Raw genomic sequence first — 14,339 nt, forward strand, 5'->3', positions numbered from 1 at the left:
TTCTTCTGAAACAATGAAATTGAAGCTAGTTGCAATATATTTCTCTTAAGAAAAAGTTGCTCCTCTAAACTGCTTCCATGGATCTCATAGCCGCTGAAGAAACACAGCACCTCTGGTTGAAACTAACTTACTGTAGGTTTTCAGAGAATTGCATATGGATATTATTTGCACACAAGAACAATACATGAGGGAAGATACAAATTAGTGGACGTGGTGGCCTTATTTTGTATCCAGATTTTACTTAAACAATGCTTTATTTTAGTCCAAACCTGACCCTCTCTCCAACTTTGTTTTTCTGCATGTGTTCTTTGTTCTGAACTAGTCTTACATCAAACTCTGCTACACTTACCCCAAAACACTATGTAATAGACATGGCACTATTATATTGGGCCAAAAACCAGTGGGTGTACAGAAATTACTGCAAGGATTACTGTGATAATGTGCAAAAACACATTTTTGAACATTAACATAGAAAAAATAAGGTTACAGAGTTTCCTAAAACATCGATAGAAATAGTGAATTTACTGGTAAATAAAACTTGGCACAATCTTGACTTACTACATTGTATAAAATCGATGTAATAAATTGTTAAATTGAAAAGAAAAACTTCTTAAGAAGAGGGGCTCGTGCAATCAGGGTTGGTTTTAACAGATTTTCTAAGATCCCTGTTTATTTAAGATTGCGGCTTTTAAAAAGTAATTTGTGAATACAGTCCTTCTAGCCCAGCTGTTTGGTTTACAATGTTTTAGCATTCAATAAACCTTTACTTAGGACCTGCAGAGAACATTCTTGGAAATTACTCCTCCATGTCGGACCAGTTTGCATCAATGCAGGCACTATTACTGGTGCAATTTTACGATCACAGCTTGTGTGAGGAATGCAAAATCTAGTGCCATGCATAAATTCATCATATTATTCAGTTATGATTTAATGAACCTCACCTAGTCAAATTTGTGAACATAAGGAAATCACTTGTTCAAATGATTTTGAAAATGTCACCTCCTTGGCAAATCAAAATGATAGCCTGTTCATAAACCAGTATAGTAAGAGACTTAAATCCATGAGGCTTGTGTTTCTTTTTGGGTAAATAGTTCAAAGGGATTGTTACTCCAAGTAGTATTTTGTTATCAGATGATATAACCTTGAAAAAAGTAAAACAGCTAGCCTTTTTTATGAGTCTTGCTACCTTAAATCAGTGCCTTTAGAAACATGATGAAATTGCAAATATTACTGAGTTTAGTAAATTTATTGGAACTTGGCTGGTCAACATTATTAATGACTAGCAAGTTCCTTACATAATATGAATCTTCTTTCCACAGTGTAATTGGAGTTTGTCCAAGGTTTTGAGTGTTCATTTCTCCAAGAAAATGGGTCTTAACATTAATATCTGTAAAAGTTTCTTTCACCCATTTGCATCAAATTTCTTGTGCAAATATAAGGGAAAACAAATAAACACCTACAAAATCAACATGCAACATAAATGTACAGTAAAAACCAACAGCCAGCATGCAGTACTAATACAGCTGTGTAGTACAACTCAATCAACATGGGTGTATATCAGTAAACTTTACCATAGAAATATTACAAAGTCAACGTACCAGCAAACACAATCAAAATAAGCATACAATACCAACAAATTAGAAGTTTCTAAACATGAAAATTCCTTAAAAGTTTTGATCTTAAAGCAATTTTACAAAGAAACAAGTACTCAGAATGTCCCCAACAATCATCATATATGCCAAATGCAATAATTCTTTAGAAAGTGAACAAGAGGGCCCAATTGCCTCCCAAAATTCATACATTTTCAGCTGCACACATGCACACTCCAAAACAAGGGAATAAATATATAACGTTTGATAATTTCCAAAGGTTTCTAGGGAGTACACATAGAAAGCTGTGACGGGTGCAGCAGTCCAAGACTATTACTGCGAATGCCATGTGACAGCTGTTACTTCCCTTTGGGGCGCTTTATGCAAGGTAAACAAACTATGTACTGGGAAAAATAGCACATTGTGCCATTTTTGGGGAATATTTTATCTGCATTGGACAATATGTTTTACCAGCAACCCCTGCAAAGTTTTGGACTATCACATGTTCTTCCCACCCTGGAATGGAAGTTATTTCATTGCACAACTAAATCTCCAGCCATATCCAGGGTGGGGAAGGATCGTAATGGAGTTTGCGTATGCTAAGAAACCCACAAGTTTGAAGGTGTTTGTGTTCACAAACTCTCAAGGTAAAACTCGCTTTGATCCACCTACTCCACACTTCTTGGGATGGAATTTACTACTGTGAAATGGTGTGCAGTTGTAGTCTACATTCAACACCGAAAAGACACAGTTAATTTTCAAGGAATTTGTGCCGTTGATGTACAAGTAATATTTGAACAAACATTTCCTTGTGAAACACATGCAGTCTTCTAGGGAGTTCACTTTTGAAAGACCTACAGGAAGCATGGACATCCTATACGCTTTAAATGCTTTTCCAAAGGGAAAAATAACTTATGGTACAGGTCTCTACAATTTGCAATTTGTATTGCTGCTTAATATTAGAGCTGTGCACAATTGTTATTGAGGCACTTGGTTTGCTTTTTTTCGCGAATTGATAAAATGTCCTTCCTCACAAGTACCATTATTTCCTTGTGAGTGCTAGTTGGCTCTGAAAATGGACTAGTGGAGTTTTTTCAAGAGTTAAAATTAACACTGCTTGCCTCACAACTTTGAAACTAAATGTTGCAGATTTTTTTCTTTCAATGATTAAAACAAGAGCAAAAGTGCTGATTTTAGCTTGAAATTTGAAATATGCACAACTTCCCTTACAACTAGTACTAATCGCATCATTCATGTGAATTACAGGACCACTGTGAGATAAGTATGCTGCAACTGCACTATCCTATTCTAAGGATTTAGAGGCAGGTTTACAATATACAGAACGCTCAAATACTCAAGAATAAATCACATAAAATTTGTTTTGACTCTTCACCATTGAAACACATGCAGTCTTCAAGGAATATTTACGACTAAATACCATGCAACATGTATGCAATATATTTCACAGACACCAGCACATTCTGTCCTAAACAGCTCTCAGTGAGACACTTACGTGGCACAATGAAGTCAATTTCCTCAGAAATGGCGGTACCCAGGTCATTGAAGGCGAAACAGCGATATTTGCCCTGAAAACTAGCAATGCTTCCATTATTACGAATCGTGAATGTTCCAGAATTTGGCTCTGTTACCACTCGGGGATCAGATAAAGGATAGTAGGGTTTTCCATCTTTAGTCCACCGAAAGCTGTGAAATAAAATCAGTCATGATTACCATGATTTAAGAATTCTTCAGTATCATCAGTCTAGGATGGCAATCTTTGAAACAGGGGAAGGTGTCACAATGATAACCAGGGAGTGAACAAAGTGTGAAGCCCCCACCAACATGAAGATATGGTCTTGAATTCCTTAGGAAGCCAAATCACTGACTACCAAGGTCATATCACAACATAATGGATGTGTTTGTTAGTAAACCATCATTTTGCAGAAGGTTCTTGAAATACCCCAGCACTTCAAGGTCTGCAGAGCTAGTCCAGTCCTCCCCAGTTTTCTTTAGTGGGCTCTCTCCCTAGAGAATACTACGTTGGGCAAATGAGACAATACGCCAAAGAACGTTTTACAGGAACTTCAAACAATACTTCTCATATTTTAAAATGTATAAAGCACCAGTCCACATTTCTATTGTCCATTTACTTTTGTGTTTCATCCTGCCACTTTTTCAATCATATGACTGGCTACTGACCTAGGCAGCAATTCTGTATAGGAATAATGTTATAATAAGCTGTCAAAATGAATCATGCAAATGCCTTTTGAATGAAATCTATCAGTACAAATAAAATATTATTTCAGAAGAAAGAAGACACTTGAGCTAAGGTGGTGTCCATAATCTAGGGCAAATGGAAATATTAGAAGCACCATGTGGCATCCCTATGAGATAAAGAGAGGTGTGGGTTGGCCCAATTCTGGTAATGGGATGGGTTAGATATGGTCTGCACAAGCTGTCAGCTTTAGCCCATTAGCACAGGGTTATGTGCTACCTGGAGTTCACATGACTTAATTCCCTAATAATTTCTAAATCCAATTTACTTGGGGGGGGTTGAAACAGACACGAGATAATGCTGGGTTAAAGTGATTGAAAGCAGGAGCCCGTGTTACGGGGGCAGCTGTGCTGCTAAAAAAACCCACAAGGGTTTCAGGTGAAGCAGCGCTTGTCCGCATGTCCGGCCTGCAGTAAGAGAATCTCAATAAAGTAAATAGTGCTTACAGACTAAATAACAGGTCCCGTGAAACAACCGAAGTAAAGGGGCCAGTCGCCATGGGAGGTTACAAATGAAGACAAGGCTGCACTAAGGAGGGACTAACAAGCTTATTAAAGAATCCAAAGGCAGCATTTGTGAAAGACAATGACACAAGCCAGTGAAAAATATGGGAGGAGAGTGGGCACGGCTTCTCTCCCATACTCTGCTACAGCAGCCTCTCAGAGGGAGCAGTGCATGTGCGCTGCCGCTAGGCTGGACCTAAAAAGGGTATGTTACAAGGCTCAAACAACCAGCTCCTTATAATAGCAAAGTTTAAAGTCACCCTTACTTTCAACAATTAGTGGTCAAGACTGATTCAGTCAGAGAGTTTGTTGACAGTTCACAATGTTTTCAAGAAGCAACCTGTCCCAGACCAAATTTTCATTATATCACCATCAAACAGTGTGTTGGCTTCCAGTGTCTCAGAGAATTCATTATGTTTCTGGTCCTTGTATTGGATGTTATTTACAGGTCATCTCTTTCATGCACCAATATCTGCACCAAACATTGAACTTGCCAACACATAACCCTTCAGTGAACCATACTGATTTTGAGCTTCTGCCAACCTGCATTGCTCATTCTTGGAGAATGTGTACCAATTATGCACAATCTTGTCAGTCCCATTCCATGCTCCAATGCCTGCAATGATTTATATGTCGACTAACAGACCAGTCTATATGTAGCACACTGGTTACATATTGTAAAATATTTAAATTTGAGGTAAACACAAAAATGACATTTTAGATGGATTTATTGACCCTTACTTGGGTGGAGGATTTCCGTTTGCTTCACATTTAATTGTGAAATCTTCATCCAATGGAAAAGCCACCTGTGATCCTTTCGACCAGTCTGTGATTGTAGGAAGCTGTTCAACTGGAAAAGAACAATACATTTGTTTAGGTTGTGACAGACTTTTAAATAAAGTAGTAACAATACAGCAAGCAGTATTTTCTTTATAAACATTTTTATTGCCATTTTTTGTTGTATATATAACAAAACATATAGACCAGTGAAAACATGATGCCAGTGCAATCCTTTGGAGGACCTCTTTTTGTTTTACATTAGTAGACTGGATGGAGGGGGGAGCAAGGATATAACAGAGTGCTCCTCCATGTCAGGTGGGGGAGGAGCGGTTGAGTGGGGGGTATCAATTTCCAATCTTGGACTCCGTGTGTATCAGCTCCACATCTGAAGCCGTCATCTGGGATGTCAGGGAGTCCTCAGATCCCAGTCCATAGTACATCCTTTTGACCCTGTCACCAGGCAGGTCGCTCCCCTCACCGACACGCAGCCCCCTGTGTGACCTGTGACTCTCTGCTGCCGCCGCCCGTGTTCAGCCCGCCTCGCCTGCGTCTCTACTGGTACTGTCTTTGTCTCCTTCCTCTGTGCCCATTTTGCCTTTTGTAAACCTTCCTCTGTGTCCATCTTGCCTTTTGCTTTTTATACCTTTCTGCTCGTTTGGCCCGTTTCCCCCTTGTGCCCCCTTCCTTCGTTATCCCCTTGCCTCTGTTTCCTGCCGCTGCGTCCCTGCGGCCCGCCCCCTCGTCTCCCATTGGCCGCCCCGCTTCCACCTCCCAGCTGCTCCTCCCTCCCTCTGACCCTCATATGGAGGCCGCGCAGTGGTAGAGAGAGCGACCTTTGACCCTGTCACCAGGCAGGTCGCTCCCCTCACCACCACGCAGCCCCCTGTGTGACCTGTGACTCTCTGCTGCCGCCGCCCGTGTTCAGCCCGCCTCACCTGCGTCTCTACTGGTACTGTCTTTGTCTCCTTCCTCTGTGCCCATTTTGCCTTTTGTACCCCCTTCCTCTGTGTCCATCTTGCCTTTTGCTTTTTATACATTTCTGCTAGTTTGGCACGTTTCCACCTTGTGCCCCCTTCCTTCGTTGTCCCCTTGCCTCTGTTTCCCGCTGCTGCGTTCCTGCAGCCCCGCCCCCTCGTCTCCCATTGGCCGCCCCGCTCCCACCTCCCAGCTGCTCCTCTCTCCCTCTGACCCTCATATGGAGGCTGCGCAGCGGTAGAGAGAGCGACCTTTGACCCTGTCACCAGGCAGGTCGCTCCCCTCACCGCCACGCAGCCCCCTGTGTGACCTGTGACTCTCTGCTGCCGCCACCCGTGTTCAGCCCGCCTCGCCTGCGTCTCTACTGCTACTGTCTTTGTCTCCTTCCTCTGTGCCCATTTTGCCTTTTGTACCCCCTTCCTCTGTGTCCATCTTGCCTTTTGCTTTTTATACCTTTCTGCTCGTTTGGCCCGTTTCCCCCTTGTGCCCCCTTCCTTCGTTGTCCCCTTGCCTCTTCTTCCCGCCGCTGGGTCCCTGTGGCCCGCCCCCTCGTCTCCCATTGGCCACCCCTCTCCCACCTCTCAGCTGCTTCTCCCACCCTGTGACCCTCATATGGAGGCCGTGCAGCAGCCGCGAAGCGGCCGCGCGCAGCAGCCGCGCAGCGGCCGTGCGCAGCGGGCGCACCGCTGGTGTGCCATGGCGCGCCAAAGGCAAGCCAGTCTGTGCCCATCCACGCTTGGACCGCGCCCAGCTCCAGAACCCCTGGCTTCAGCCGATGCCAGGGCACCCGACTGAGATACGACACCACCACCCTCATCGCACTCAACACCGGACGACCTGCCGCCTGCCACCGAGCCACCCCGAAGCGCACCCACAGACCCTTCACCTGCCAAGCCTGCAAATTCACCTGCCTCCGAACCTGCACCCCGCCCACCGAACACAGCAACAATAACAACAACCACCTCTAGTGCATCCTCCTCAACACTCGCTCCGTCCACAAACACGCCGTCGAACTCTGGGAACTCCTTGATACAACAGCACCAGACGTCGCCTTCCTCACGGAAACCTGGATGAACGCCTCCTCGGCCCCCGACATCGCCATAGCCATCCCGGACGGCTACAAAATCACCCGGAAGGACCACGTCAACAAAACTGGAGGAGGAATCGCCATCATCTACAGGAACACCATCAGCGTGATGACCAACGCCGAAGACACTCTCACCACCGCCGAACATCTACACTTCCAGATCCACACCGACCCCCAGACCACCCTCAGAGGAACGCTCATCTACAGACTCCCGGACCCACGGACACAGTTCAGTGAAACCATCGCCGACTTCATCAGCCCGCACGCCCTAGCCTCACCAGAGTACATCCTCCTAGGGGACCTGAACTTCCACCTGGAAAATAACAACAACAACAACACCACCACCCTGCTCGACAACCTCGCCAACCTCGGACTCAAGCAACTGGTGGACATGCCCTCCCACCTCACTGGCCACACGCTCGACCCCATCTTCTCCGCCAGCAACCACGTCTCCTTCAGCCACTCCACCGGACTACACTGGACCGACCACAGCTGCATCCACTTCACCTTCAAGAAGACTACACCCCACCACCACATGCTACAGATCCCCCGCAGATGCTGGAGCAAAGTCACCACAGACCAGCTGTCCACATCGCTAAGCCAGAACCCACCTGTCGACACCCCTGACACCAACGATGCAGCACACAATCTCGCACAGTGGATCACCAACTGCGCCGACGACCTCGCCCCACTGAAGAAACCCCCAGGCAAGACTGGCAACAGAAAAACCTCATGGTTCACAGACGCCCTCAAAGTCGCAAAGAAATCATGCCGAACCCTCAAAAAAGCTTGGTGCCACAAACGGACATCAGAAAACATGACAGCCCTCAAGAGCGCCACCCGCGAATACCACCAGATGATCCGCACCACCAAAAGGACATCGTTCAAAGAGCGGCTGGACAACAACACCCAACACAGCAAGGAACTCTTCAGCATCGTCAAAGAGCTCTCCAACCCCAGCAACAACGACATCACACCATCGCAAGACCTCTGCAACTCCCTCGCCACATTCTTCCACTGCAAGATCGCAGATATACACAACAGTTTCGGACCCCAGACTCCGCCTCCAGCCACCAAACCAATGACCCCCACCACCACCCTCAGCACATGGACCCCCATCAGCACTGAAGACACCACCCACGTCATGAACCGACCCATGCCCTCATCATATCTTCAACAAAGCCGACACCATCATCGCACCCCACCTCCGGAACGTCATAAACAGCTCCTTCACGTCAGCCACCTTCCCGGAAAGCTGGAAACACGCAGAAATCAACGCCCTTCTGAAGAAACCCACAGCGGACCCCAAAGACCTCAAGAACTTCCGCCCCATCTCTCTTCTTCCCTTCCCGTGTAAAGTCATCGAGAAGACCGTCAATAAACAGCTGACTGCATTCCTCGGAGCAAACAACTCGCTCGACCCATCCCAGTCCGGATTTCGAGCCAACCACAGCACCGAGACCACCCTCATCACAGCCACCGATGACATCAGGACCCTGATGGACAACGGAGAGACAGCCGCTCTCATCCTCCTGGACCTCTCGGCAGCCTTTGATACCGTCTGCCACCGCACCCTAATAACCCGCCTCTACAACACTGGGATCCAAGGAAAGGCCCTGGACTGGATCACATCCTCTCCTCACTCAGCCCAACCCTCTTCCATATCTACATGAGCCCCCTCGCCACCATCGCATGCAAACACAACATCAACATCATCTCCTACGCCGACGACACCCAACTGATACTCTCCCTCACCAAAGACCCATCCACTGCCAAAACCAACCTCCAGGACGGAATGAAAGATGTCGCAGAGTGGATGAAGCACAGCCGTCTGAAGCTCAACTTGGAAAGACGGAGGTCCTCATCCTCGGATAATCCCCATCCGCCTGGGACGACTCCTGGTGGCCCACGACGCTGGGCACCGCACCGACACTCACGGACCACGCACGCAACCTGGGATTCATCCTGGACTCCTCCCTCACGATGACCAAGCAAGTCAACGCAGTCTCGTCCTCATGTTTCAACACCCTGCGCATGCTCCGAAAGATCTTCTGGTGGATCCCCACCGAAACCAGAAAGACGGTCACCCAGGCCCCCGTCACCAGCCGACTGGACTACGGGAACGCCCTATACGCAGGAACCACAGCCAAACTTCAGAAACATCTTCAGCGCATACAGAACGCCTCCGCACGACTCATCCTCGACATCCCTTGCCATAGCCACATATCCGCCCACCTAAGAAACCTGCACTGGCTCCCCGTCAGCAAGAGGATCACGTTCAGGCTGCTCATCCACGCACACAAAGCACTCCACAACATGGGCCCCGAATACCTCAACAACCGCCTCTCGTTCTACACCCCCACCCACCAGCTCCGCTCCACCAGACTCGCCCTCACCACCATCCCACGGATTCATAGAACCACCACCGGAGGAAGATCGTTCTCCTACCTGGCAGCCAAGACATGGAACTCCCTCCCCGCACACCTACGACTGACCCAGGACCATCTCACCTTCAGGAAACACCTCAAGACCTGGTTATTCGAGCAATAGTGGCACCCCCCCTCCCTTCAGCGCCTTGAGACCCTCACGGGTGAGTAGCGCGCTCTACAAATGTATTGATTGATTGATTGATCCTCCTGCTGCCCCATATCTTAGTGAATTTCTGAGGACAGCCCCTGGCAGTGTGCACTACTTTTTCAGCCTCCATACACATTGCCATCCCGATTATCCACTGGGCTTTTGTGGGTAGTGCCCGTACCCCCAGCTGCATGCAATATCTCTTTTTTCAATGGCAAGGGCCAAGAAATAGAACACCAGCTTCCTGAGGGGTAGATCTACATCACCTGGGACCCCCAGAATTACAAACTGAGGTATAAGTGGGATCTCCTCCCCCTTTATGTTGCCCAGCTCCCTTAATATGTCCTCCCAATAAGTGTGACTCTCAGGGCATCCCTAGATTGTGTGAAAAAAAGGTCCGATCAGGGGCTAAAGTTTGGAGATAGTCATGTCTGGGATGCATCCCCATGTTATGGAATCTTTCTCTGGGTATATAGACCACATGGAGGATTTTTTACTGAATTTGGCGAAACTGCACCCTGATGGCCACCTCGCGGGGATGCATCAAGGCAGCTTCTCAATCCACATCCCCCATGTCACCAAAATTTCATTTTAGGGAGATTCATAAAGTTGTCAGGTACATTATTGAGGATTACCTTGTAGGTGGTAGAGACCACTCCCCTAGCAAGTGGGCCACCTAGAAAATGCTTTTCCAAAGGGGCTGCATCCGGGAGGTCTGAACAGTCCACCCTTTCCACCATCAAATCATGTTTGAGCTGCGCATATATATAAAACTGCATGTCTGCTAACTCATTGTCCTCCCCTGGTTGCTCAAAGAGCTTCACCAACCCACATACAATCACATCTCCAAGAGTTGATGTGCCGAACAAGTCACAAGGGGAAAAACCCTGCAATTTCTTAACTTTGCACAGTTCACCACCTTCCCAGAGAGCCATGGTTATGGCCACCCTTCCCGACCAGCCCTGATGCCTCCTGACTCCGTCTCATCCTACAAGTACCACTCATGTCAGGGCCCACAGTCCAGCTCTACCAGGTCCACTTTAAAAATAGTTCTTCCATAAAGCATCACTAAAGTCGGACCCCGGAATCGTCCTCCGGGAAATGCATCAGTTCGTTGATAGTTTGAGTTTGGTAGGCCCAATAGTACCTGCAGAAGTGATGAAGTGCATTCCCACCACCATAGGCTGAGCAACAGAGTGCCCCACTCCATCCATCCCATAATAGTCGTTGGATCCCCATATCCAGTCAGACGAAATAAGATTCTGGTATTGGGTTGGGGGTATCCTGCATGATATATAGCAGTTTTGGAAGGATTATCATCTAGAGAATACCTGCCTTTCCCCAGATCGTCAGGGGTAGTTTCTTCCATCTTGCCACATCCCCAAGTAGGTTCTTTATTTATAACTCTGAATTCCAGCCCAGGAACCCTTTAGGGCTCATTGTGACCTGTATACCCAAATACTTAAAACCCTCTGTTGTTATTTTTATTGTGTCTAGAACAGCGATTTCCTAAACCCAGTTTAAAAATTTGCAAAGCACTGATCTGGCCCAGTTTATCCTGTACCCGGAATATTCCCCAAAGTCCTTTACACTCTCTTTCGGGAGGGGGGCAGAGTTGTGGCATGTCCGCAAAATACAGGAAGACATCATTCACATATAGGGAGATCGGATCCTTCCAACACTTTTCCTGCCATCCCCCACCCCTGCATCCCTGACCCAGCTGGCCAAGGACTTTATAGAAAGGGCTCAAAAGAGAGTGAGAACAGATATCCTTGTCTGGTACCACACCCCAGTGGAAACAAGGTAGAAGTAGTACCATTCGTGCATCCTGCCTCTGTGGATTCAATACAGAGGAGAGACATCCAACTACAGAAACATGGGCCAAGGCCGAAATGTCTCAGCACTGCAAACATATAAAGCAATTGTATTGAGCTGAATGTGTTCTCAGCATCTTTGGACATGTTGTCAGTGGATGGAAGGTAGCCATTACTGTGTATAACCAGACATGTAGGCTTTGAAGGTTATGTTTTATTGATCGACCAGGCATAAAGCCCATCTGGTCTTTGTGAGTCAAAGTAGTCATCACCCCATTGAGTCTGCATGTTGAAATGGTAGCCAGCAATTCGGTTTCCACGTTCAATAGACTTTCCATGCAGGTAGGTAGCTAGAGTACCTTTGTCAGTATTGTTTTGTGAAGAACCATCAGACGCATATGCAGAACATTGTTGGGTAATGCAGACAATAGTTTTACATACAGTGTGTAACGTTAGAGGTAATGCAGGTCATACTATTGGAATGAAACCACACATTCCAAATGTATCATTAAGTTAGAAAGAATTGATCACAAAAATCTAAATTTCGGAAAAGCTGTGTTTTCAGTCACAAATAAATAAAGGAAAATAAACAGTGTGGTGTTGTATACTGTGCTCTTAGATCCATTGTCTAGAACATACTCCATTCTGTTGGCAAGAGTAATCGTAATACCAAGAAGAACACTCCATTTTAGAGAAGACAGTGAGATGAACATAGTACCCCAGACTGGCCATCCTTACCTACCATCACTCTATATAACTGTGTCTGCCTCGTAACGAAACAGAAGACCTCGGCGTTTACACAGTGCTGGCCCTCCAGCCTGATGGGAAGTTACAATTGCAACAAATAAATCTAAAATATGTTTAATGGACTCAGAAGAGCTATTAAATAAGACAAAATATCACATGCATTACATCATTACTCTTTGAGTGGAGGCGCAATTCGAGCCCTCCCTTAGACATGACGAAAAAGTATGAACGAGCAAAAAGACAAGAATTTTGTGGAGCTGAAAAATGTAATCTGACACACAACCTGTAAAAATGAAACCATGAACAAACTGAGAGTCAGAAGATAGGAAACCATAATTAAGTAGGCGTTTTTATGTGCACATTCCCGTGTGCAATGGGGAAGCATTGAGGGTAATGTCTGTTTCAGAAAAATAATGGAGCAAATTAAAATGTGCTGGAAGCTTGAAGAATGACATTCTAGAGTGACATGCTGCTCTGCAGTATTTGTCTGATAGGTTCATTAGCAAGGACAATTCCAAGGAGCAAAAGGACTTGAATTCCCTCTGATCAAAAAAGGCATGGGCCATTTGGTGAGATTCTAGGACATATTTACTAATAGCTCCCCCAATGCAGCTCAGCAAGGCAGGTTGCGGTGCTGTGTTGCGTGGATGGGAGCGAGCTGAACAGTACCATATTTACAAAGATTTCATGCTACTCCTCTCCCTATATGCGCCAATGCATTTGTGGCTGCCTAGCACTAATGCAGGATCTCTTGCACTATGGTGCAAGGGTGCTGCGTTACTGGCGTAATTATTTTTGTGCAGGGAGGGATACCTTCCTTCACAAAAGCAATCCTTAGAGGAACAGTCACCTTTTTAGATGTTAAGCAAAATGCAGCACACATTGAAAGAGGACGTAATCAATCAATCAATCAATCAATCAATCAATCAAAGACATTTGTAAAGAATGAGGAGAAAATAAGCTATTTCTCCTTGTTACACCTCTACCAAGTGGGTGCACCATTCTGGTGCAAATCAAAGGTTTACAAGTATTTGTAAATCTGGGTTTCCATCAAAATATATGAATGGATGCTTGGGAACAACCATGCTCCTCCCATGTAACGCCTACGACTCAAATTAATGCAAGACAGTCCTATGTACTGCCTTGTGTTACTCTGAATTTACTAAAACACGCAAATGCACGCAAACTAACTTTGAGTGGCTGAGTAAATTCCAAAATGAAATTGCAGATACTCATCTGAAATCTTCAAAAGTGGACATTTGAGAAAATGTCAACACCACTTTAGCTACATACGAACCAAGATCTCAGCTAGGTTTCATAATGGCACTGAAAAAACATCTGTAAATGCTATGGTAATTGGTACTGTTGTATTTCACTTACAAGTAGCCATTTCAGTCATGTTTAGAAGCCGGCAGGAAGCATTTAGGAAAACCTCACTAATACTTATCCTGTTGGGAATTTGCGCACCCACAGAATTACTTGGAAATGGCCACGGTCAGACCTCACTGGTGAGTTGATCCCCCAAAGAGTGCAGGTGTGCCTTCTCCTACGTGGCAAATTCTGCATATCTTGGAGTCTTGTCTGTTTCCATACCGTTTTGGGAACAAATAAACAGCCTTTTTTCTTAAATGATATGGATAAAGGAATGATATGTAGCATTTAATGAAGCTTGTCCTGGGATCTGATAAGTAACTTTTTCTGAGATGATTTTTGGGAAGAAATGATTAACAATTTGTGGACATAGGAGGAGCAAGATGTAGATCTCTTTTAAATAGTTGCTGCATGGTAGATTATTTATAAAGTTCAATTTGGTATGTTATATTTAATAGTTTATTCTTTTAGAGGCCCTCTGATTAGAGTCAAGTAGGAGTGGGTTTTCTGAAAGCCAGCCGAAACATTACGTCGACCTAGTTCAATTTTGATTTTCAAAAATGTCCACCTTTCATGTGTGGTACTTGCCCTTGTACCGATCCAGTGGTCAATGACATCTTA

At 45.6% G+C, this 14,339-nt stretch overlaps 1 protein-coding gene across 6 annotated transcripts in view; it reads right to left on the reverse strand.

Moving 5' to 3' along the window:
• The window catches only part of CHL1 (cell adhesion molecule L1 like), a 463,163-nt gene that overhangs the window by 162,060 nt on the left and 286,764 nt on the right, over nt 1-14,339 (reverse strand). For all 6 annotated transcript variants that reach the window (XM_085624524.1, XM_085624521.1, XM_085624522.1 and 3 more), the window contains 2 exons: nt 5,109-5,217; nt 3,103-3,293 (listed from right to left, as the gene is read on the reverse strand). In XM_085624524.1, coding sequence (XP_085480650.1) covers nt 3,103-3,293; nt 5,109-5,217 — 300 coding nt within the window. The remainder of the gene's footprint in view (nt 1-3,102; nt 3,294-5,108; nt 5,218-14,339) is intronic.

Source organism: Triturus cristatus, chromosome 9 (genome assembly GCF_964204655.1).
Source record: "Triturus cristatus chromosome 9, aTriCri1.1, whole genome shotgun sequence".
Taxonomy (NCBI): domain Eukaryota; kingdom Metazoa; phylum Chordata; class Amphibia; order Caudata; family Salamandridae; genus Triturus; species Triturus cristatus.